Here is a 26,800-nt window from a genome sequence, read left to right as displayed (position 1 = left end):
AGATAGGGCCACATACGCCCCCTTGTAGATTGTGCCTTATACCCCCATGTAGATAGTGTCACATTCCCCCCCCCCCATGTACATAGTGCCACACAGCCCCAGGAGCCCCCCTTTTAGATAGTGCCACCCCAAGCAAATAAAAAACCTTATACTCACATAGCCCTGTTCCCATGATGAACATAGCTACTCCACAGCCTCCTCAGCAGCCTGAGAGGGGACCCTTTTGTAGGCCGGCGTGATCCAGTGACGACATTGTACCTGCCTGCGCAGGCATTCTGTCCCAGCGCTTTATAGGCTGCAGGCCTAAAGTGGTCTGTAGCCTAGTAAAAGCTAGCTCCCTGCTCTGCAATAGTGTCCAATTGTATCTGCATCCTAAGGACACAGATATAATTAAACGTCTCAGTCGCCCGGGGCCCCGGACAGACGCCCAGTGCTAGGAATAAGGGGGCCCGTACCACGCGGACCAGCACATGTTACGTGTCAGGCCAGGTGGCAGGGCCCCCTCATGCTGCGGGCCCCGTAGCAGCCACTATGGCTGCTATGGTGGTAGTTACGCCACTGCTACAAACCATACATATCTAGTCCTGCTCTTAGCTGAGAAGTGGATACATCTATAGTGAAAGCAGTGTATTGCTGTGTTTTTTGTGGAGTTTTTGTTGGCGTTTTCCACTGCTGTTGTTTTTTTACGTTAAAGAGCGATGCAGCCAGATGTTACTTTAAATTCTATAGTGAAATATTGAAAAGACTACATGAATAGCGTTTTGGTTTTTGCTGTCTATGAGGTAGTGTTTTGCTTTTTGGCATCTATGGGGTTAGTGGAGTTTTTTTCCAAAAGCAGCATGATCTGGGTATGCTGTTTTTTTTCTGCCATTTTTCCCATAAACTTCTCTATAGGACTTCAAAAAGGCAAACAAAATTACACTTAATAAAAAATGCCATATAGTTTTAAAACGCTGTACAGAAACCATGTACAAAAGAGAGGGAGGCCTAATAAGGCAGGGTGAAAAAACAACAAGCAACGAGTTAGCATGAGGAATAACAGGATATATGCTCTTTAACGGTCAAATCTTAAGTGTTTTTCCGGTTTGATGTGAATAGAATTGTCATTGTACATTTGAAATTGTGTGCAATTTTCTATCCTATTGTGTTTCAATTTATCTCCACTTTCAATATCTATATCTCATAGTGAAAGAGACTATTCTTATGTAAATCCTACATCTGAAAACCCGTACAGACCTAATCAGAGGTGTAACTTGTACCATACCTCGCAACTTTCAAGTATTGTAAAGAGGGACGAGTAGTGCGGCAAATACTTTTAGCGTTAAGCCACTCCTCTAACCCTGCCCAATCCGCACCTAATTCTGTGATTTTAAACACCCAGTTCCCTTTGTGCTTCCACATAGTATCATGGCCTCAGAGTGCCTCGCCACACAGTATGATGCCCCCATTACCTTCCCCACAGTAAAATGCCCCTATAGTACCCCTGAGACAGTATAATGCCCCTATAGCGTCTCACACACACACACACACACACACAAAGTTTAATGCCCTCATAGTGCTCCAAACACACAGTATAATGCCCCCAGGCACAGACCCCCGCAGGTTTTATAGCATCCTACTTTTTTTTTTTTTTAATTGCACCTTGCACCGACTATGGCATTTATGTGATGTTTTTTTCCCCAAAAGACTACAGTAGAGGATTTGCAGCCAAGGATAACTGTATGTGAAACCACAATCACAGTTTTCACATGCTGTACAGCAAAAAAAAGAATTTGAATGGTAATAACCAGTAAGATCTGTAAGATGTCGGATACTTTTGCGTCAGAAAATAAAAATTACAAAAATTATAGTAATGTTTGCTGAACAGGACATATAATCACAATTGTTTTAAAGTAACCCAATGAAGGTATAATTTTTTTAATACTTTGGTCATTTTTACCACAAAAAAATCCAACACTATGCATGCAGTACAGTGATGCAGTTCAACATTACTTTCAGCACTACTTAGAGCCTATTATACTCAGAGGTTAGGTGATAAATATCTGATCGGTGGGGGTCCGACTGCTGGGACCCCCACCGATCACGAGAATGAGCTTACCTGTGGATAGGTGATAAATAATGATTATGGGAAAATCCCTTTAATGTACACATTTCTATTATTTAATTACATATAATTCATAAATTGTAACACCCTCGGGTAACATTTAAAATTAGTCTAGTCCTCGAATATGACATATTTTAAAGGCTGTGAGATTAGAAAAAGATGGCCCCTTTTTTTTCCAGAAACCGCTCAACTCATGCTTATTAGATGTGTTTGGTATTGAATCTCACTCGATACTATACACACCGGACGCATCCTATGGACAAGAGTGGCGCAGTTTCTGGAAGAAAGTATCAATGTTTTTCTAATATCACACAACCTCTTTAATAGGAACAGTAACCAAAATCTTATAACTAGAACTATTAGTATATGTTCACACAGAGTTTTTTCAGGCATATCTCAGAGCGCAAAATAGTCACATTATGCGCTGAAATACACCTCAAAAGTGCCTGTAAACAGCTTACTATTGCTTTCAATTGTTAAAATTGGTAGTACAAACAAGGCAGCTGTTTCAAAAAAACGAGACATAAAAAGGAAGAGTATGTCACTTCTTGAGGCATTTTTTAGGCAGATTTTGACCGTTTGCTATGGGAAAAAAACAAAAACGTTTTGAAGAAACACTTCAAAAACATCTGGCTGCCTCAAAAACGCCTGGTTTTCAGAGGCTGTTTCCTTTTGAAAATAGCCTTGAATATTTCTTCTTCACACAGTTGCCGTGTGAACATACCCTAACTGCAGGCCCTGTTCACACTGAGTTTTTTTGCCAAGTTTTTTGCCGCGGAAACCGCGCCAAAAAACTCCTCAAAAACGGCCTGAAAATGCCTCCCATTGATTTCAATGGGAGTTGGACGAGTTTTTTTACTTCGAGTAAAAAAAACGCGTTGCGGTAAAAAGAAGCATCATGACCCATCTTGAGGCGGTTTCCGCCTCCAAAACCCCATTTCAATCAGTCGAGAAAAAAAAAACCTCGACGAGTGTTTTGACGAGTTTTTGTCAAACCACTGTGCAAAAACCTACTGGAGCAGTTTTTGCAGGAGGAATTTTCCTCCTGCAAAAAACTCAGTGTGAACACAGCCTTACTGTTAATTATTCTTATGTATAGAAATGTTTCTGGAGGATGAAGTGGTGATTGTGAACTTATACATTCCACTGAACTTCCTGTCATTGATTCTATTGACAAGCCCTTTAGTCAGCCTCCACATAGCATGAAATGGGCGCTAACAGGGGAAATTCAAGCAAAATTAACGAATATTTACTAATATTTAGGAACTTCATGGATCTTCAACCACAGCTAACAGTCTTTCCGATATCTTGACAAGTAAACATGGTATTCGTTTTGATTTAACTGGTCAAAAGTTTTTAAAAATAAGGCAGTTGTATTCAGGTCAAGTTGACGCAAGGCACATTGACACATTGGGCAGATCTCTTTTATTGCTGAAATTAATTATCTTGTTGTTTCCAAATTCTGAGCATTTCAAAAAGATGTCATTAGAGCAATAATCTTGAGATATCCATGGTCCAAAACAGGGGCATAGCTATAGGGGGTGAAGAGGTAGCAGTCACATCACACCCGTGTCCAAAGGCCCCTCTGCAACGTAAGAATACTCCAGTATTATAAATAGCACATGGTAGGTGGGGGGTCGAGTAGCTTCCAGTTACACTTCTGGTCCAGAATTTGAGATGTGGACGATATAACATATTGTGGTCTTTTTCTGGTATGTGTTAAGTGTTAGGACACCGGAGACAAGAATATATTGAAAAATACAGCAAAAACCAGAAAAGCGACGTATGCAGCTATGCAGATCCAGAACCTCGGGTCCTTTATCAGGTTTTTGTCAAAGCAGCTGAAAACTGTGTAGCCTATAGACATGCCTGCAAGCCATCCTGCAAAGTGAGCCACGAATGAGACCTGGAGGTGGAAGCCAGCAAAATAAATAGTTAATGCCTACAAAGCCATTGTTTAATGGACTGCAGCCTACAACTTTTTTTACAATGTTTTTTTTATTTTTTATAATTTAAAGCTTTTCTGGTAAAAAAAAAATTTAATACCATGCTAGTTCTAACATCATGCATATAATAACATCACTTTTATAGTTCTGTGTAAATGGAAAATCATAATTATAAAAATGCAAAAAAAGTGCCCCTTTAAAAAGGCCCTTTTCATGTTTATTTGCTGAATCAATAAAATATCAAAAAACTATCCAAACGTATCATGTGACGTATCTAGAAGTTTTTATGGGTCAAATATATGCCAAAGAGTGTTCTTTTATCATACGATTGGCTTGTTAACATCTGGATATAGCCTGGTGTGCTATTCAGTACAGTAGAAAAGTATACTTTTTTTTATAGTGAAAGTCAGTGTCAGACATATGTAAATGTAGGCCATACAGCTGCGTATGTGTTTTGAATACAGTCAAGTATATGTTTATTCTTGAAAAAAACAAAAAACATATATCTCTATGCCCAAAAATGGTGGGTGTGAATGATGCATTACTCCTTGTGTAGACTTGGCTTTACTGAATAAGGCCTTATGCACACTTCCTTCACCGTTTTATCGGCCGTTTTTGACGGATCCGTGTGCCCGTTTTATCCGTGTGATTTCCGTGTGCACTCCGTGTTTCCATTTCCAAGCGCCGAGCATGGTACTGTCCAGGGTGCTGAAAGAGCATGGTTGATCAGCGCTAGTCACTGTACAGGGTGCTGAAAGGTTAATGGGCTTCACTGATTGGCGGTAACTCTTTCAGCACCCTGGACAATGACTAGCGCTGAAGAATGACCATGCTAGGTGCTCGCAAAATAAAATTCTAATGAAATAAAAAATTAAAAAATAAATTCAAACTTACCCAGACCTCCCTGCTTTTTCCTCCTATACGGCCCCCTGGGATGACGTTTCATCCCATGTCACCGCTGCAGCCAATCACAGGCTGTACTGGCGGTCACATTGGATAAAAGTCATAACAGAAGGCCGGACTGGAAGACGTCAGAATGCCGGCCTCCTGGGATGACGCTTCATCCCATGTGACTGCCTCTGCAGCCAATCACAGGCTGCAGCAGCCACATGGACTGCCGCGTCATACAGGAAGGTCGGACTGGAGGAAGAAGAGGGACTCGTCACCAAGACAACGACCGGGGTACGTATGAACTGCTTTTTATTTTATTTTTATCAGCAACCTCTTCTCTCTATCACTGCTGGATAGAGAGAAGTGGCTGCCGATTAGTGTAATATCTCTAATGTATTTCTGCCCGCCCGGCCGTTGCTAGGCAACGGCTCCATCACACGGCTCCTCACGGTCACGGAATCTCGGACCAAAGCAGGATATGCTCTACTTTTGTCGGAACGGAGCAACGGGACCGTCAAAAAAACTGAAGTGTGCATGGCCCCATTGAAATAAATGGGTCAGGGTGCTAGCCGTCAGAAAAAGGAAGGAAGGAAAAGACTGAAGTGGGCATGAAGCTTTAAGAAAACCTTACCTGTGGACCAGCAACTTTAGAAATATATCTTCTGAAGAGGGCAAATCCAACATCAGTCCCAACTGCACAACATAGAGGATGTAACATTTAACATTTTAAAGGCAAGTAACAAACAAAAATCGGTATAATCTCAATGATTTGAATTATTCTAAAGACCAACCATTTACTTTTCAGGTGTTGCATATGCAGGACAATTTACAGCGGATATACAGTTGTATGGAAGTAACTAGTTATTTTCATCGGTGTTGGCTACATTCTACCTTTGCTTCATTAGACCACAGCTATGTTCAGTGACTCCAGCTCCAGTGAATCTGAAGTAGTCTGAAATCCATCTCCTCACTCTCCAATCTGGCTACTGGTCTCTCCTATGCTTTACACTGCAGCTCTGCTTGTTAAAGAGGCTCTGTCACCAGATTTTGAAACCCCTATCTGCTATTGCAGCAGATCGGCGCTGCAATGTAGATTACAGTAACGTTTTTATTTTTAAAAAACGAGCATTTTTGGCCAAGTTATGACCATTTTTGTATTTATGCAAATGAGGCTTGCAAAAGTCCAACTGGGCGTGTATTGTGTGTGTACATCTGGGCGTGTATTGTGTATGTACATCTGGGCGTGTTTACTTCTTTTAATAACTGGGCGTTCTGACGAGAAGTATCATCCACTTCTCTTCAGAACGCCCAGCTTCTGGCAGTGCAGACACAGCGTGTTCTCGAGAGATCACGCTGTGACGTCACTCACTTCCTGCCCCAGGTCCTGCATCGTGTCGGCCACATCGGCACCAGAGGCTACAGTTGATTCTGCAGCAGCATCAGCGTTTGCAGGTAAGTAGCTACATCGACTTACCTGCAAACGCCGATGCTGCTGCAGAATCAACTGTAGCCTCTGGTGCCGATGTGTCCTCGCTCGTCCGACACGATGCAGGACCTGTGAGTGACGACACAGCGTGATCTCTCGAGAACACGGCTGTGTCTGCACTGCCAGAAGCTGGGTGTTAACGAACAGAGGTGGATGATACTTCTCGTCAGAACGCCCAGCTAGTAAAAGTAGTAAAAACGCCCCGATGTACGCACATAATACACGCCCACTTGGACTTTTACTGTAAACACACCCACTTGGACTTTTGCAAGCCTCATTTACATAAATATAAAAATGGTCATAACTTGGCCAAAAATGCTCGTTTTTTAAAAATAAAAACGTTACTCTTATCTACATTGCAGCGGCGATTTGCTGCAATAGCAGATAGGGGTTGCAAAATCTGGTGACAGAGCCTCTTTAAGATCATCTGATTTGTATGAGCACAAGTCCTCTACAAGTTTGAAAGGAAGTGCCCTAGTGATGTTAGTAACAGAATGACTATTAGTCACTTTCAGGAAAAACAGGGTCGTTGTCACTCATAGAAATAAGTAATAGCTGTTATTGCAATATACTGTAAGGTGTGAGGAGAGCAGAAATAGCAAATATTGAGAAATTATATATCAGACCAGTCAGGATTTAAAGGGGTATTCCCATCGGCATAATCATATTTCATCCCCGATTTATGTTTCTCTTTTTTTAAATTCAATGGGGTGGGGAATTGCTTACAATTTAATATGCATGTGAGTGTTGCATCTGCATTGTTTCCTTTAGGCCGGATTCACACGAGCGTGTGCGTTTTGCGCACGCAAAAGGTCCATAAAAGCTCCGTGTGTCATCACCATATGATGCGTGGCTGCGTGATTTTCGCGCAGCCGCCATCATTATGACACTCTGCTTTTATGTTTGTAAACAGAAAAGCACGTGGTGCTTTTCTGTTTTCATTCATAGTTTTGACTACTGTAGCGCGCATCACGCGCGTGTGCCGTGCGCGGTTCTCACGCACCCATTGACTTCAATGGGTGCGTGATGCGCGAAACACGGCCAAATATAGGACATGTCGTGAGTTTTACGCAGCGGACATACGCTGAGTGAAAATCAGTGACAGTCTGAACGGCCCCATTGACTAAGATAGGTCCGTGCGACGCGCGTGAAAATCACGCGCGTAGCACGGACGTATTATACGTTCGTCTGAATAAGCCCTTATAAGCACAGCGAGATAAAAATTAGAGTTATTTTGTGTTCATTTCTTTCTCTTTTTTTTTTACTCTCCTTCTCCCCTTTCCCCGCCCCCACCCCCTCTCATCTATTTATTATGCTCGACCAGTTAGGTCAACTTTTGGTGATCCTCTGGACTATTGATGGTATTACATTGTTCCCCCTCCCCTTCTTTCCTTCTGTTTCCCCCACAAACTTAATTGTTTGGAAAAATGTTCAATAAAAAGGTTAAAAAACAAATCAGATTTCAAATGATAGTAAAGCAAAAGTTAGCGACTTAAGCAAATACCTTGCCTTTTCTAATTTTTAGGGCATGTTCAGACATGGCGGATTTCTGCAGACACTGTCCGCATCAATGTCGCACATAATCTGCGTTGCCTAAAATGTGAAATAAATTGCTGCGGATTAGTCGTTGCGGATTCAGGTGAAGAGTACATCCTGTTCTCTTTTAAAACATTCCATCTCAGTCTGGCTATAGACCTCGAAACACATAGGTCCAGCCAGAATGATGAAATATCCTGTTCGTGAAAGCAATCCGCAACACAACACAACACACAAAACATCTGCGGATTTCATTGCGGATTTTAGCAACTCCATTGAAGTTAATGGAGAAATTCCGCCACAAGTACGCATCAAGTCCGCAACAGCCAGTGTATGCTGCGGACACCAAATTCCGCACCGCAGCCTATGGTCCGCAATGTCTACACGAAGATAACTTAAAATGTGTGGAAACCAATGGACAGACTGTCTGCTGCAGATTTCCAGTGCGAACTGTCCACAGCGGAATTCAACAGCAATTCCGCCACGTGTGAACATGCCCTTACTGTTCTTTAAATAATCCTCCTCCAACTGGCTGAGTTCCCCTCTTTGTATTTCGCTCGTTGCCTAGGGTTGCGACCATCACTGCATTCCTTCAGTGGTGGCCGCACTTGCGCACTCTTTCCACCTTCTACTACTATAAAAGTTGGCCGGGGTCACAGTAGCGTGCCTGACGATGCATGCGCGGTAGCCCCTGGCCTGGCCACCTTTCTACAGCTTTATTCAGATATGTGGACGGCTCCAGGGCATGCGCAGTAGCCCTGGAGCATGTCATTATAACAGCATAGCGCACGTAGCTGCCGAGTCCTTATCAGGGCTTTGAAACGGCGCTTGCTCTAAACCCACTTTTTTCTCTATATGTAAATATAGAGAAAACGGTGCAGACTTTAGAACCAGTACAGTTTTCAACCAGGCAGCATGTAAGTTCAATTGGTGCATTTACACTGGGATGAACTGGGAATGATAGAGAGAAATTAAATTTGGGGCATCAGCATGGAGGGTGGCGTAATGCAGGGGATGACTAGAGGGATAGAACTGGGGCTGAACATACAAAGGTTGCAGGGAGGACAAGTGCGGATGGTCTCAACCATGCTTGGTATGCCTGGTTGAAACGAGCGGTCAGCGAGCTCTACTTTCAATGCTGCTAGTACTATAGTATCTAGCAGTGTCGTGAGCACGCATGGAGTTGGCAGCACAGCTTGATTGACATTAAGCTAGTACCGTCCACTTTTGCTTCTGAACAGAGGAACATGCTGTGGGGAAAATTGAAGAAAAAACACACTTCTGGGGGTAAGAAATTGGATAAGATTGCATGATTAGTCTCAGATTTTAATACTCATTAAAGCTAAGAGATAAAAAATAAAGGCTTCAGGTGGGAATAACCCTTTAAATGTATATTATAAGCACTTACCTATTAAAACAATTGCCAGTATTCTAAAAATTCCAAACAATGGCACCATATCTTTGAAATTCTGCGAAAAGAAACAAAAACAGTTTCTTCATGCTACACGCAGCTACAGGAATTATTCATGTTGCAAGCCACCAACGCCAAACATTCTCCTGAAGTAGACCGTATGTATGAAAACTGGTGCATTACAGAGTGATGGTGTTACCCATAGCAACCAGTCAGATTTCATCTGGGTAGCTGCTGGATCTCTTGCAACTGTTGTGTCGTGGCTGCGGAACTTTGCAGTGTTGCAACATATTCACTTTCATTACTTGTCATGCAAGCTGCGCGACACAGTGATCTTTGACCGTGCGACCTGTGTCGCAGCCAAAATCATCCTAGCCTAAAAGTTCATGAGTAATATTTATATTTATACAATACTCAGTCATAATAAATCACACCAACTTACCACTATGATATTCATGAAGTAACCTCCAATTAAGGCATAGACTCCCCCAGAGGCCCCTACCAGAGCAAGGTGGGGATCAAAGATGGAACTAGCCAGAGACCCTAGTTTAGAAAAACCGAAATCCTCATACGTTAATATAGCACATTCATAATATGGGAATACTGAGTAATGGATGCACTTTTCTGAATATTGAAGCATTAGGATACTATTTTTAGTATAGGCCATCAATATTAGATTTGTGTGGGTCCAACCACTGACCCCCTGCCAATCAGCTGACTAAAGGGGTTGTGTTGCTTGCGGGCCGCCTTTATTATTTTCCAGGTACAGCGACATACATTTGGTAGTGGATGTGTCTGGTATTGCAGCTTAATCCCATTCAGTGGCTCTTTCAGTCAGCTAATCATGGGGGTGGCAGCAGTCGGACCCCTACCGATCTACTATTGATGGCCTTTCCGAAGGATAGCCCAACAATATTATGGTCCTGGAAAATGTAAGAGTAAGATATTTTGCATAGATGCTAGACTTGCCTACTATAGAGCCAATTTTAATCATTTGCAAACAGTTTATATGAAAAATAAATATTTAGGAATACAGATTAAAACTTGTAATAACACTGACCTCCGATTACTCCTGCAATGTAAACTAATCCAACACGATGTCCTTTATGGACCATCTCCAATGGGATTCCAAGAAAAAGCTGGAGAAATAGGTTCCCAATAATATGTTGTACTCTGTCAAAAACACATAAAGAAAACATATGTGGTTTATTAAATTTGAAGGGAAGCCAAACATGTATGCCTTTATACATTGTAACAGGTTGAGGGGGTTAATCTGCCAAGGGAGATATATCCCTAGACGCCTATTAAGGGGTTAACATATGGTCTTCGAAGGATAATTAACTCAGAGACAAACACTGCTGGGAGTGTGTGTCAGAGAGAAGAAGGTGAAGACTGGTTTTGCTGCTGAACAGATCTGACATTTAGGGTATGTTCACACGATGAGAGGCATTTACGTGTGAAAAGACAGACTGTTAACAGCTGCCTCGTTTCACACGTAAATGCTCCTCCTCACATTTTGCGAGCCGTCTGAGACGCTCGTAAATCTTGAGCTGTGCTTCATTGAGTTCAATGAAGAACAGCTCAAATTACGTGGCAAAGAAGTGCCCTGCACTTCTTTGCCGAGGCAGTCCATTTACGCGTCGTCATTTGACAGCTGTCAAACGACGACGCATAAATTACAGGTCGTCTGCACAGTACGTCGGCAAACCCATTCAAATGAATGGGCAGATGTTTGCCGACGTATTGTAGCCCTATTTTCAGGCGTAAAAGGAGGCATAATACGCCTCGTTTACGAATGAAAATAGGTCGTGTGAACCCAGCCTAACAGAGGGGTGAGAGCTAACCCCTGCAAAGGGCTGGACTGTGTGAGTTATACCTAGACCTTTGTTACGTGAAACGTTTCTTGCTATTTTAACCTTTGTGTATGTTGATGAGACAAGCTACCGTTGTTTCTATTGGTTTTCCCTGATTGAAAGAGAAATAAAGCTTCTAAAGTCCTGTTTAAACAAGAATACTGCGCTGAGAGTGTCTCTTTGCCTATCTACATTCCCCAAACTGCTACATATGGTGGAGAATGCGGGCTTACTGTCTGTGCTAGTTCTTGGTTGCTAGGAGCAATGACAGAAAGAAACACTTTCAAGAGCCAGCAGTGAATATATGTCCTGGGTGAAAGCTGCTACCCTGATGTCCAGACCATCCACCAACATGGAGGAGTTAATCCAGCAGCTGGTACAGGCCACTGTGCAGCAAAAACATGCCACTGTGCAGCAAAAACAGGCCAATGTGCAGCAAAAACAGGCCAATGTGCAGCAACGACAGGTTAATGCTGAGGCCATGCAGGCCAAACAACAAACCAACAATCTGCTGATGCAGTAACTGGCAGTATTACAACTAACTGGGACTGTCCAACAGGCCTCCTCTCAGACCGTTGCCCAGAGCAAACTCAAGAAAGTGATGCAGAGGGTAAAGCAACGGATGGTGAAAGGAGAGGATGTCGAGGCCTACCTTTCCCTGTTTGAACGTACTGCAGAAAGGGAACATTTGCTGGAGTCTCAGTGGGCTGAAGTTCTGGTGCCGTTAGTAGCAGATGAGTCGCTAAAAGCTTATTGTGACAAGTCTGCAGAAAATGCAAAGGACTATGCGTTGCTTAATGCCGAGATACTCGCACGGCTGGGTGTTTCTTTGATGGTTCGTTCCCAAAGGGTACACCAGTGGCAGTATGATGCGAATAAGCCTCCCAGGTGCATGACCTGATGAATATGATTGATAACCAGAGAGGTTATCTCCGCGGGAGATGGTGGGTCGGATCATAATTGATCGCCTGTTTTGCGCACTCTCCAGGGAGTTACAATACTGGGTGATGCAAGCTGACTTCCAGACCTCTGAGCAAATGATCTCTGCCCTGGAAAGACATACAGTGACTGAGAGACGTACTGGGAAAAAGGCAGAATTTTGCTTACCACGGAACTATACTCAGGTGGCCCAAGTGCTGGGAATCCTAGGAGTCCAAGGTTTGCTGCTCCTCAGGTTTTTCCATCCAATACAGGCCCACAGCTCAGGGTCGTCCCACCCCAGCACCTTGCTAGGCTTCGCTGCTGGAAATGTCATGAGGTTGGGCATATTGCAGCTCAGTGCCCAGAGGCTGAGGAGCCCATAGAGTGTGCAGCGGCAGGGCGCCAGTCACTGTTTGTCCACTCTGTGTGCACTGCAGTGGCACCGGACCAACGGTGGATTTGTGAGGTGTTGGTGAATGGCCAGCAGGTTGTAGCACTTCTTGACACAGGCCACGCGGTCACCTTATTCCGAGATACCGTTCCCCATAAGGTGGTGCACCCTGGAAAAAAATGGCCGTTCAGTGTGTACACGGAGACACAAAAGAGTACCCCATTGCACAGGTCTCTGTGGAAACCTCTAGTGGGACTTTTACCTGCGATGTGGGGGTGGTATCTGGATTGATACATGAACTGATTCTCAGCTGTGACTTTCCATCATTCTGGCTACTGTGGGAAAAGACACTGACAGATACGGACGAGCCTTCATCTATCTCCTTAAATGATGATAAAGAACGGCCGTACCCAGCCGCAGGTAGGGGGAGGCTCCATGACGAAGGGAAGAGGAAGGGGAGGAGCTGAGGGACACGAGGGTGGGTTAGACGTCGCTTCGTACTGAGCGCCAGTCTAAGCCGGAAGTAACCACCAGCAGGTTGTGTCCCTCAGCTCTCCCAACAAAACGAACGGACACCCTCCCCCTCTCGCAAACATGGCTGACGTCCTCACTCTGCTGGAACAGCTCCGGGCGATGGCAGGCGAGAGGGGAACGGACTGGCTGAGGTCCCTGCTGGCCGACCAGCAGGGAGAACCACTGGTGATAGGTGCAGTGGCGCCCATAACAGAGGGAGCGGTGCAGGCAGGTGAGGCGGCCAGCTGCAAGATGAAGCCTGGACGCAACTCCTAGGGCCCGGTGCAGGGTCGGGAGCCCCACCAGGGACCCTGGAGGCCGGGGCCTTCTGCCCTCCCATCCTGGGCGTAGCCCCAGGCTGGCAGGAATCCTGTCTCACGGCCGGAGCCAGCGGGGTCAGGGAGACTGGTCCCCAGAAGTCGGGGGACGCCCTTAGGCCCCAGGACAATGGTGACAGGATCTGCGACAGGCCGACCTGGCGATGCTTCAGGCGGGTGGCCTGCCTGTCTCCAGGACGACATCGCTGACGACGACATCGCTCAGCAACCACAGTCGGTGGTCGTGCGGGGCAACGGTGGTCGGCGGTGCCCCACGGGCTCAGCGATGGAGGACCAAAGGGCATGGATATCGCGGACGGTGTTGTTGCCAGCATGGGCGGATTGCGGCAGGAGCGGCCCCCCAGGGACTGCTGAGACGGGGAACGAGACCCACGAAGAGGACCATTCGGTAGAATGGGACGCATATCGAGGACGACGACAGGATGATCCGGTTTCCCCGGTAGGTGGGCCCACAGCTCCTACGCAGCCCGGTGAGTACACATGTCCGTATTTTACTAATGCTAGCCTTAGTTCCCAGGGCGGGGCGTCACAAGAGGGGTTAGGAATCATGTGCAGGGGGGGTAGGGCAGGACAATAGTTTGCATGATTTGTTGGGGGGGTACAGGAATTATTGTCGCGATGCCAGAATGTCGGTTTATGGGGGAGTCCGTCGCCGGTTGATGCGTGGGCGGCTCAGAGGTCACGGGAGACAGGCACTGGGGTGCAGGGGGTTACAGTTTGGGAGGCGGGCGTGGCAGTGTCGGTTCAGACTGATAAGTATGGAGAGGTTGATCGGGTTCGGTTAGATGATAAGGCAAAGGTGGAGGTTTACGTTTGCTTTGAGGGCCCTCTGGGAGCGCATTTAAAACAGGAGGTTAAAGGGGTTGTCCAGGAAAAAATAAATTTTAAAAAGTGTCCGCCAGGCTTGGTTTGTCTTCCCTAATGCCCCCTATTAAACTTCTAACCAGTTCCTGTTTGATCTCCATCGTCACTGCTGCTCTGTTTGTTTTACATCCCTTGCTGTCTGTTTACATCCCTTGCTGTTTGTTTCCGGTCTTGTAACACACCATACCCATGATTCCCTGCTGCATCTGAGGAGACAGTTGCATCCCCCACCCCCTTCCTCCAAAGCATCTCAGCTATTTGCATACTGCCACGCCCCTCTATGTTCACAGGTCCTTCCCTGCTCTAATTCCAGGCAGCTCCCTCCCTGCACACTGTCTTGCACACTAATAATCATTATCCTTTGTGCCTCCATCTATCCCTGATCTAAGTACAGGCACCCATCTCCCTCCCCCGCCCCTTTCAGAGCCTAATAAATGTAAGTCTGCCCACTCCACCTATGTCAGACATCTTGGTACACACAATCCAGTCAGCAGATTTTCCTCACCTGCTGCTGGATCTGTTCCAAGAGATCCTGTATTAGGCCCTGTTCACACTGAGTTTTTTTGCTGGCAGAAAATTCTGTCTTGAATTTTGAGGCATATTTTGACCAAGCCTGCACGTTACTTGCCGCATTTTTTGTCCGCGGCCATGGAGCACCGCGGGCAAAAATTCCGCAAAGAACGCTTTCTCTGCCTCCCAATGATGTCAATGGGACGTCAGAGATGTAAACGCCCGAAGATGGGGCATGTTGCTTTTTCCCGTGAACCAGTTTTACCGCTCACAGGAAAAAAAAACGCCTCCTCGTGGGAAAAAGAAGCGAGATGCCCTATCTTCGGCCATTTACTCCTCTGACCTCCCATTGACATGGGAGGCAGAGAAAGCATTTTTCGCTGCGTTTTTGCCCGTGGCGCTGATTGGCCGCGGGCAAAAAACGCTATGAGAAACGTGGCAAACAGCGTGCAGGCAGATCAAAATCTGCCTCAAAATTCCAGACGGAATTTTTTAGCAGAATTTTCTGCCTGCAAAAAACTCTGTGTGAACAGGGCCTTACAGTGTAGCAAACACCAAACACTACTCCAAACAATGGTAAAACTTTTTTTTTTTTTACGTAGTTTACTATAAATGTATGTAAGTGTCTCTCACTATTGTTTACTATATATACAGTGAAGGAAATAAGTATTTGATCCCTTGCTGATTTTGTAAGTTTGCCCACTGTCAATGACATGAACAGTCTAGAATTTTTAGGCTAGGTTAATTTTACCAGTGAGAGATAGATTATATATATATAAAAAAAAAAAAAAAAAGAAAATCACATTGTCAAAATTATATATATTTATTTGCATTGTGCATAGAGAAATAAGTATTTGAACCCCTACCAACCATTAAGAGTTCAGCCTCCTCCAGACCAGTTACACGCTCCAAATCAACTTGGTGCCTGCATTAACCCCTTAACGCTCCAGGACATAGTATTATGTCATGGTAAGTGCATCGTTCGCGCTCCATGACATAATAGTATGTCATGGAGTAAACACGGCGCCGTTCGCGCGGGACACGTTCATGAGCTGTGATAGCTGCTGTTTCCGAAGGCAGGCTATCACAGCTCAATGTGCAGGCACCGATCGCGGTGGTCCCCGCAGATTAACCCCTCAGAATCCGCGTTCAATAGCGATCGCGGCTTCTTAGGGGTTAAGCTGCCATCGCCGGCCTGCTAGACGATAGCGGCTGGCGATGGCAACCGGACACCAAACAATGGCGTCCGGCTATGCCATCGACGGAAGCCTAGTGGGTCCTGACAGAGTCAGGACCCGCTATGCTTGCTGTCAGTGAGTAGCTGACAGTTCTAATACACTGCACTACGCATGTAGTGCAGTGTATTAGAATAGCGATCAGGGCCTCCTGCCCTCAAGTCCCCTAGTGGGACAAAGTAATAAAGTAAAAAAAAGTTGTGTAAAAATAAGAAAATAAAAGTTTTAAAAGTGATAAAACTAAAAAATCCCCTCTTTTACCTTATCAGTCCTTTATTATTAAAATAAATAAATAAACAATACATAATTGGTATCGCCGCGTCCGTAACGGCCTGAACTACAAAATTATTTCATTATTTATCCCGCACGGTGAACGCCATAAAAGAAAATAATAATAAACCGTACAAGAATCACAATTTTTTTGGTCACTTCACCTCCTAAAAAATGGAATAAAAAGAGATCAAAAAGTCGGATGTACCTAAAAATGGTACTGATTGAAACTACAGTTCGTTACGCAAAAAATAAGTCCTCGCACGGCTTTCTTGATGAAAAAATAAAAAAGTTCTGGCTCTTAGAATCTGGTAACACAAAAAGTAAATGATTTATTACAAAAAGTATTTTGTTGTGCAAACACCATAAGACATAAAAAAAACTATAAACATCTGGTATCGCCATAATCGTATCGCCCCGCAGAATAAAGTGAATATGTCATTGATAGCGCACGGTGAACGCTGTAAAAAAAATAGAATAAAAAACAATAGTAGAATTGCTGTTTTTTTTAGTCACCACGCCACCTAAAGATAGAATAAAAACTGATCAAAAAGTCGTATGCACCCCAAGAAAACTACAATGAATTCCTCAAGGGGTCTAGTTTCCAAAATGGGGTCACTTTTGGGGGGTTTACACTGTTTTGGCACCACAAGACCTCTTCAAACCGGACATGGTGCCTAATAAAAAGGAGGGCTCAAAATCCTCTAGGTGCTCCTTTGCTTCGGAGGCCGATGCTTCAGTCCATTACCGCCCGAGGGCCACATGTGGGATATTTCTCAAAACTGCAGAATCTGGGCAATAAGTATTGAGTTGCGTTTCTCTGGTAAAACCTTCTGTTTTACAGAAAAAAGTGTAATAAAAAGGATTTTCTGACAAAAAAAAAAGTAAATTTCACATCTACTTTGCTCTAAATTCCTGTGAAACACCTAAAGGGTTAATAAACTTTCTAAATGCTGTTGTGAATACTTTGAGGGGTCTAGTTTCTAAAATGGGGTGTTTGATAGGGGTTTCTAATATATGGGCCCCTCAAAGCAACTTCAGAACTGAACTGTAACCTAAAAAAATAAATAAATGTGGCAATACTTCGCTTCTTACATTATACTGATAATGAGCAGCGCCCACCCCGAGATGACCTCAATTTGAACCGTTTTTATTAACGGAGACCCCTATTAGACCGTTTCAGTGCCTGGTTTTCCCACTCATACACCCCTGAGAAGTGTATTTCTATTGATGAGTCCTTGGTACATTTTAAACGGAGGCTTCAATTCCGCCATTACCTGCCGAGTAAGAGGGCAAGGTATGGTGTGAAGATGTATAAGCTGTGCGAGAGTGCATCAGGGTATACCTACAAATTTAGGATATATGAAGGGAAGGCCAGCAGTATTCAGCCCCCAGCACCACCTCTACCTGGATAACATTTATACCAGCGTCCCACTCTTCAACTGCCTCGCTTCCAGTCCTGCGGCATGCGGCACTGCTAGAAGAAATCTGAGAGACCTCCCTAAGACTCTGCTTGGGCAAACACTCGGAAGGGGTGAGAGCAGGACACAATCTAGCAGCAACATATTGTGTGTCAAGTACAAGGACAGGAGAGATGCCACACCAGTACCCATGTACCTGTACAAGGTACCAGTACAGAGACCCCCAAACCAGACTGCATACTGGACTACAATAGGTACATGGGAGGGGTGGACTTGTCAGATCAAGTCCTGAAGCCCTACAGTGCCATGCGGTGTGGTATAAGAAGCTGGCCGTGCACATCATACCGAGAAGTTCCCCAAACTGGCAAGAAGGGAAAAAGTCAAAAGAGGTGCAAAGTCTTTTATAAGAGGGGGATAAGGAAGGACACAATATACCAATGTGACACGTGTCCCGAAAAACTAAGGCTCTGTATGAAAGAGTGTTTTAAAATGTATCATACATCCCTTGATTTTTAATCTACCCCAGTTTTACTCACCCGGATGCACGCCGCACAACTTATCCCCCCTCATCTTTCCCTTCTGAGCCCTGCTGTGTGCCCAGGCAGCTGATAACAGCCACATTGAAGGTGTTGCCGTACCCGGGAGAACCCACATTACAGTTTATGGGGTGTATGTCTCCGGTCAAAATGCTCACTACACCTCTAGATGAATGCCTCAAGGGGTGTAGTTTTTAAAATGGGGTCACTTCTTGCGGGTTTCAACTGTACTGGTACCTCAGGGGCACTGGCGTAGCTATAGGGGTCACAGCGGTCGCAGTTGCGACCGGGCCCCTAAGCCTGGGGGGCCCACGGGCCCCCATTGCCAAACGTAGATTAACAGATTTTTAAAAACAATTATTTGCGGTGAGGATGGGCCCTCACGTGATATCGCGATTACATGATACATGGAACGCACCTCACGTGATGTACCATGTGACATCACGTGAGGGGCGTTCCATGCATTCAGGAAGAGGACGCAGCGTGGTGCGGACGGAGGAAGAGAGCCTGGACGCAAGTTGGAGCCGATCACCAGAAAACAGGTGAGGAGGTCATTGTGTGTATATGTAATGTATTGTATCGTGCCCTGCTGTATCGTGCTGTATCGTGCTGTATCGTGCTTTCTGCGTTTAAAATTGTGGTACATGTGCCAAGTACTGTATCTGTGCAGGACACAGATACAATTTAATGCAATTCTGGAGCAAGGAGCTGACGGCCCCTTGCTCCAGAATTCACTGTGCCCGTGAGCCATGAACGCTGCAGCAATGATGGCCATTATACTGTGTGGTGGCAGCTATGAGGGCATTATACTGTGTGGTGGCAGCTATGTGGCATTATACTGTGTGGTGGCAGCTATGGGGCATTATACTGTGTGGTGGCAGCTATGGGCCATTATACTGTGTGGAGGCAGCTATGGGCCATTATACTGTGTGGAGGCAGCTATGGGCCATTATACTGTGTGGAGGCAGCTATGGGCCATTATACTGTGTGCAGGCAGCTATGGGCCATTATACTGTGTGGAGGCAGCTATGGGCCATTATACTGTGTGGAGGCAGCTATGGGCCATTATACTGTGTGGAGGCAGCTATGGGCCATTATACTGTGTGGAGGCAGCTATGGGCCATTATACTGTGTGGAGGCAGCTATGGGCCATTATACTGTGTGGAGGCAGCTATGGGCCATTATACTGTGTGGAGGCAGCTATGGGCCATTATACTGTGTGGGGGCAGCTATGGGCCATTATACTGTGTGGGGGCAGCTATGGGCCATTATACTGTGTGGGGGCAGCTATGGGCCATTATACTGTGTGGTGGCAGCTATGGGTCATTATACTGTGTGCAGGCAGCTATGGGCCATTATACTGTGTGGGGGCAGCTATGGGAGCATTATACTGTGTGGGGGCAGCTATGGGAGCATTATACTGTGTGGGGGCATTATACTATGGGGGCTGTTGGGCAAGGCGTCTGGGTATAGGCGCGTGCAGGGGGTCTGATGATGATGGTGGTGTTGGGGAGTGGTAGGGGGGCCCAAGCTGAATTCTTGCACCCGGGCCCATGAGCCTTTAGCTACGCCCCTGCTCAGGGGCTTCTGCATACATGACTTAGCACCATGAAATCCCCAGTAGGCAAAATGGTGGTCCTTTCCTTTTGAGCCCCCCAATGGGTCCAAACGGCAGTTTATCACCACAACTGGGATATTGCCGCACTCAGGACAAATTGGGCAACAAAATGTAGTATTTTATTCCTTGTGAAAATAAGACATTTTTAGCCATAACGACATCTCATTGGAAAAAATTACATTTTTGTCAATTCACAGCCCAATTCAAATAAATTCTGTGAAACAACTGTGGGGTCTAAATGGTCACAACACTCATAAATGAATTCCTTGAGGGGTGTAGTTTCCAAAATGGGGTCACTTCTGGTGGGTTTTCATTGCTTTGATACCTCTGGTACTTGTTAAAGAGGCTCTGTCAGTAATGAATGATGATGAAAGATAAAGTCCACCATCCAGACTTCTTTTTAATGAATTCTCCGTAATATAAATAGAAAAGAAAAGTAGATCAGGAGTTTTTTGTATATAAAATATAGCTTTTACTTGTTTCTCTTAAAAAATTACTTTAGAAAAAACACAATTGTACAGACAATATATAAAAAAAGTACTGAAATTTTGATGCTCATTCAAAGCCTGTATCCAGTATCGTGAGGTGATACGACATTAACAGCAGTTCATGCGTGTGTATAATGAATAAAGAGTGTTCATCAATTTTCGTGTCTAGAGATCCTTTCAGGTTAGTGACCAACAGGTAATAACAATGAGTGACCAACAGGTACAAGAATATGGGGCTCAGTGCCCCCCTACCCGTATGGATGTCATCCGTTTTCTCTGACAACCTTGAGAGCTTGCTGTCCGATGGATCAGGAAAAGACTCTCCTTATCTGTATAAAGGATCTCCTCTGTGAACTCTCTTAGGCCTCATGCACACGACCGTATTTTTTCACACCCGTAAATACTGGCGTAAATACGGGTCCGGTGTCACACGTATTCCACCCGTTTTGCACCAGTATTTACGAACCCGTGCTCGTAAATATGGGTCCGGTGTCACACGTATTCCACCCGTATTTACGAGCACGTTTTTGGCAGCAAAATAGCACTGCACTAATCGGCAGCCCCTTCTCTCTATCAGTGCAGGATAGAGAGAAGGGACAGCCTTTTCTGTAATAAAAGTTAAAGAAATTCATACTTACCCGGCCGTTGTCTTGGTGACGCGTCCCTCTCTTCACATCCAGCCCGACATCCCTGGATGACGCGGCAGTCCATGTGACCGCTGCAGCCTGTGATTGACCTGTGATTGGCTGCAGCGGTCACATGGCCTGAAACGTCATCCAGGACGTCGGCCCGGATGTCGAGAGGGACGCGTCACCAAGGCAACGGGCGGGAGACCGGACTGGAGGAAGCAGGAAGTTGTCGGTAAGTATGAACGTCTTTTATTTTTATTTTTTACAGGATAGGGGATACATGTCTTGTTTATGGCAGAGCGGGGAGATACCTCCCCGCTCTGCCATAGTTTTCATTGTAGTCCCGGCGGTAGTTACGCCACTGGGCTGTGGCCTGCAGACCGGGTAGTCCCCTGACCTCGCCTCACCTCGCAACGCTCCCGTAATCACGGGTGAACACACGCAGCCACCCATGATTACGGGAGCCCCATAGACTTCTATGGGATGCCCGTGCCGTTATTACGGCATGAAATAGGGCATGTTCTATCTTTTTTAACGGCACGGGTACCTTCCCGTGAGCAAACGGGAAGGTACCCGTGGCTAACAGAAGCCTATGAGCCCGTTATTGCGGGTCGTAATAACGACCCGCAATAACGGGTGTTTTTACGGTCGTGTGCATGAGGCCTGAGTGTGGTTAAAATCTCCCAACGCGTTTCCTCACGGCCACTTGATTCTTCAGGGGAGAGGGGCCATATCCAGCTAGATCCAAATTCTCAGGAGTGCTGGAGCAAAATAAACAGGCTATGTGTCTGCAGGCGTGCTTGCAGTGGCAAGAAATCGCTCAGGTACGTCTGTAGTTCCTTATCTGGCGCCTGTTTCCTGGCGTCTGAAGAGGCTCTGTCACCAGATTTTCAAACCCCTATCTCGTATTGCAGCAGATCGGAGCCGCAATGTAGATTACAGTAACGTTTTTTTTTTTTTTAAACGAGCATTTTTGGCCAAGTTATGAGCATTTTTATATTTATGCAAATGAGCCTTTCTTAAGTACTAGTGGGCGTGTTTAAAGTTAAGTACATGTGGGCGTGTATTTTGTGTGTACATCTGGGCGTTTTTACTTGTTTTACTAGCTGGGCGTTGTGAATAGAAGTGTATGATGCTGACGAATCAGCATCATCCACTTCTCTTAATTAACACCCAGCTTCTGGCAGTGCACAGACACACAGCGTGTTCTCGAGAGATCACGCTGTGATGTCACTTCCTGCCCCAGGTCCTGCATCGTGTCGGACGAGCGAGGACACATCGGCACCAGGCGACAGAGGCTACAGTTGATTCTGCAGCAGCATCGGCGTTTGCAGGTAAGTCGATGTAGCCTCTGTCGCCTGGTGCCGATGTGTCCTCGCTCGTCCGACACGATGCAGGACCTGGGGCAGGAAGTGACGTCACAGCGTGATCTCTGGAGAACACGCTGTGTGTCTGTGCACTGCCAGAAGCTGAATGATAACGAAGTGAAGTGAATGATGCTGATTCGTCAGCATCATACACTTCTATTCACAACGCCCAGCTAGTAAAAGAAGTAAAAACGCCCAGATGTACACACAAAATACATGCCCACTTGTAATTAAGAAAGGCTCATTTGCATAAATATAAAAATGGTCATAACTTGGCCAAAAATGCTAGTTTTTGGAAAAAAAACAACGTTACTGTAATCTACATTGCAGCGCCGATCTGCTGCAATACGAGATAGGGGTTTGAAAATCTGGTGACAGAGCCTCTTTAAAGGGAATGTGTTGCCAGAAAAACATGTTTGTTTTTTTTAAATTAAACATTTAGTGTGTAGGTGATTAAACATTGTTCAAATTTTTTTTATTTTTTTCACGAGTCAGGAAATATTATAAATTAGATTCTAATTTATAATATTCCCAAAATTGCAGCATTGCAAAATTTGGTAAAAAGCCCTCGCTCTAGTGAGCTCTCAGCATCCCCCCCTCCTTTATCCTGGCTAGTGCCGGGAAAAACGAGGGGTTTGAACGGTCTATCCTCCTACACTGTGTGTCGCCATTTTTTGAGCTAACACACAGTGTAGTAGGTTTACATACAGTAGTAAACGTACACAAACACGAACATACATTGAAATCTCTTACCTGCTCCTGCCGCCGCGGCTCCCTCCGGCCCGTCCGCTCCGTCTGCTGCCGCTGGTCCAAGTGCACCAGTCCGGAAGCCGCGACTGGAAGTAGTAATCTTACTGTCCGGCCGAGACTTCCGGTCCACAGGAAAATGGCGCCGGACGGCGCCAATTTCAAATTGGACTGTGTGGGAGCGGCGCATGCGCAGTTCCCACACAGACGGCGTACACAGAAGTGGATGGGACGGGAGCCGTTCGCAGTCCCTATGGGACTGTGGCTGCCGTATTCCATGTCTGTATGTGTCGTTAATCGACACATACAGAAATGGAACAAAAAATGGCAGCCCCCATAGGGAAGAAAAAGTGTAAATATAAGAAAAAGTAAAACACAAACACACAAATAAATATAAACGTTTTTAATAAAGCACTAACATCTTTAACATATGAAAAAAAAAATTGTGATGACACTGTTCCTTTAACGATCTCAAGGCAGCTGGGACCACAGTCACCAAGAAAACCATTGGTAACACATTACGCCGTAATGGATTAAAATCCTGCAGTGCCCGCAAGGTCCCCCTGCTCAAGAAGGCACATGTACAGACCCGTCTGAAGTTTGCAAATGAACATCTGGATGATTCTGAGAGTGATTGGGAGAAGGTGCTGTGGTCAGATGAGACTAAAATTTAGCTCTTTGGCATTAACTCAACTCGCCGTGTTTGGAGGAAGAGAAATGCTGCCTATGACCCAAAGAACACCGTCCCCACTGTCAAGCATGGAGGTGGAAACATTATGTTTTGGGGGTGTTTCTCTGCTAAGGGCACACGACTACTTCACCAAATCAATGGGAGAATGGATGGAGCCATGTACCGTTAAATCCTGAGTGACAACCTCCTTCCCTCCACCAGTACATTAAAATGGCTCGTGGCTGGGTCTTCCAGCACGACAATGACCCGAAACATACAGCCAAGGCAACAAAGGAGTGGCTCAAAAAGAAGCACATTAAGGTCATGGAGTGGCCTAGCCAGTCTCCAGACCTTAATCCCATCGAAAACTTATGGAGGGAGCTGAAGATCCGAGTTGCCAAGCGACAGCCTCGAAATCTTAATGATTTACAGATGATCTGCAAAGAGGAGTGGGCCAAAATTCCCTTTTAACATGTGTACAAACCTCATCATCAACTACAAGAAACGTCTGACTGCTGTGCTTGCCAACAAGGGTTTTGCCACCAAGTATTAAGTCTTGTTTGCCAAAGGGATCAAATACTTATTTCTCTGTGCACAATGCAAATAAATATATATAATTTTGACAATGTGATTTTCTGTTGTTTTTTTTAAATATAATCTATCTCTCACTGGTAAAATTAACCTAGCCTAAAAATTCTAGATTTTTCATGTCTTTGACAGTGGGCAAACTTACAAAATCAGCAAGGGATCAAATACTTATTTCCTTCACTGTATGTATGTATATATATATATATATATATATATATATATATATATATATACACACAGATAAAGCAATATAATCACATCCTGTTATTGATGTGTGTGTGTGTGTGTGTGTGTGTGTGTGTGTATATACATACATACATACATACATACATACATACATACATACATACATACATACACATAGGAGGGGGTTTGTTAGAGGAGAGACAAGGCGGCCAGGCAGCGCAGAAAATCCTAGAGTGAAGGAGGAGGTGTGGACGACGAGATAGGAGGAGGGGGGGAGTGCTCTATGATTGATGACGCTCCATGTCTTTACTAAGACAGCACTTCCGACTGTGTAGAGACACGGCGCGTCATCCACTAACTTTAGGCTCTATTCACACGACCGCGTCCAAGTGTCAGCCGATAAAAACGGCGGTTTTGGTCCGTTTTTCTCGGCCGTTATGCATCCATTTGAATTTCATTTGTAAATTTTCTGCCCTCTGTAGATAATGCCACACACTACCTTCTATAGATACTGCCACACAGCCCCCTGTAGGTAGTGCCACACAGCCCCCCCTGTAGGTAGTGCCACACAGCCCCCCCTGTAGGTAGTGCCACACAGCCCCCCCTGTAGGTAGTGCCACACAGCCCCCCTGTAGGTAGTGCCACACAGCCCCCCTGTAGGTAGTGCCACACAGCCCCCCTGTAGGTAGTGCCACACAGCCCCCCCTGTAGGTAGTGCCACACAGCCCCCCCTGTAGGTAGAGCCACACAGCCCCCCCCCTGTAGGTAGGTAGTGCCACACAGCCCCCCCTGTAGGTAGTGACACACAGCCCCCCCCCTGCCGGTAGTGCCACACAGCCCCCCCCTGTCGGTAGTGCCACACAGCCCCCCCTGTAGGTAGTGCCACACAGCCCCCCCCCCTGTAGGTAGTGCCACACAACGCCCATTCCGGCAGGTTTCCGGTTTTCTGACTGAATCAATAGTGGAGTCGACTGCACTATTGATTCCGTTGGAAAACCGGAAACCTGCCAGAATGGTGACGAACGGAAACCATTAGCGATGTTTCCGTCACCATTGAGATCAATGGAGCCTGAAGGGGAAGCTGTGCTTTCATTTTGCGTTGCGGGGTTCACTCGACGAAAACCTCCGACGGAACCCCGGAACGGAAATGAACGGTGATGTGAGCAGGCCCTAAGTAATAAAGATCTGGCTAGAGTTGGACCCAATGGTCACTGCCTGTATTTCTTTACTCATTCTCTTTCAGTCTAGGAGTGAACCTCCTCGACCCTGGTCTTATCTAGTAACCACTTATACTAGCCACTGTACTGTGACTGTAGCTAGTAATTAATGAATACTTTGAAGGTACTGCCTGGCACTGGAGTTGGCCTGGTTTGACCGTTACTATGACTCTCTCTGATGAAGAAATTGGTCACACACACACACACACACACACTGACCGTCTGTGCGACAACAGTTAAAGTGGACTGAAGGAGTAGAGGATATGTCGATGGCTTAAGGAAAAGGCGTCAATCAGGATAACATAATAACATATCGCTGGTGGCTGAAGGACTGATAGACTATCCTTTTGCAGCAACAATCGCCCCTTTCATCAATTACCCGCCATCTCAGGAGTCCCTGCTGGCCCACAATGCCTCCAGTCTCTTGTTTGCACTGCACATGTAACTAAATCGTACATGTGCAGTGCAAATATTACCAAACCTGTTCCAAATTCACAGTGTTTTTTTGTCTGATGGACACTGCAGGCAGCAGAAAAGCATCCCGTTTGGGCAGATCGTCCATAAATATGCGGACAGACTGCAACTGGTTTGTTTCCATATTAACATTCTTTCGCAGATCGTTATCCTTACTATGAAATGACTTCTCTCAAATATAGTATTTTCCCATGATGGTTAATAATGCCTAATATCAATTTTAAAGAGGTTCTATGAGATTAATTTAAAAAAACAGTGCCACTGTTGTCTATCGGCTGTGTCTGGAATATCAGCCTAGCCTTATTCAAATAAATAGGGCTGAACCACATTACCATATACAGCCCATGGAGTGGAGTGGTTTTTGGAAGATAAGCAGATCTTTTTTCTAATCTTATACAACCTCAGCTCAGCCAAATGTTCATGATCAGGGGACTGTAGAGTGCGTACACTCCTACCGGGGGGGGGGGGAAGTGGCTTCACCTACTCACCTTCCCCATTAATGGCCATACCTTTTCCCAAACCCCCTGTCCCTCTAATAAGACTCAGACACTTGGGTTGGATAAATTTGGCCACAGCAGCCATTTTATTTA

The 26,800-nt window shown here is 45.4% G+C and overlaps 1 protein-coding gene across 1 annotated transcript in view; it reads right to left on the bottom strand.

The window, feature by feature from the left end:
• Positions 1-1,958: 1,958 nt before the first annotated feature.
• Positions 1,959-26,800, bottom strand: part of RHBDL2 (rhomboid like 2) — a 40,282-nt gene continuing 15,440 nt past the window's right edge. Inside the window, exons 3-7 of the mRNA XM_075850522.1 lie at positions 10,435-10,547; positions 9,817-9,917; positions 9,372-9,432; positions 5,573-5,634; positions 1,959-4,010 (exon numbers count right to left, since the gene is read on the bottom strand). Of these exons, the coding sequence (XP_075706637.1) occupies positions 3,831-4,010; positions 5,573-5,634; positions 9,372-9,432; positions 9,817-9,917; positions 10,435-10,547 (517 nt within the window). The 3' untranslated portion in view covers positions 1,959-3,830. The remainder of the gene's footprint in view (positions 4,011-5,572; positions 5,635-9,371; positions 9,433-9,816; positions 9,918-10,434; positions 10,548-26,800) is intronic.

The sequence above is a fragment of the Rhinoderma darwinii genome, chromosome 2 (genome assembly GCF_050947455.1).
Source record: "Rhinoderma darwinii isolate aRhiDar2 chromosome 2, aRhiDar2.hap1, whole genome shotgun sequence".
Lineage (NCBI taxonomy): Eukaryota > Metazoa > Chordata > Amphibia > Anura > Rhinodermatidae > Rhinoderma > Rhinoderma darwinii.
Note: the sequence above shows the minus strand (reverse complement) of the source record. Positions and strands in the feature narration are given on the sequence as shown.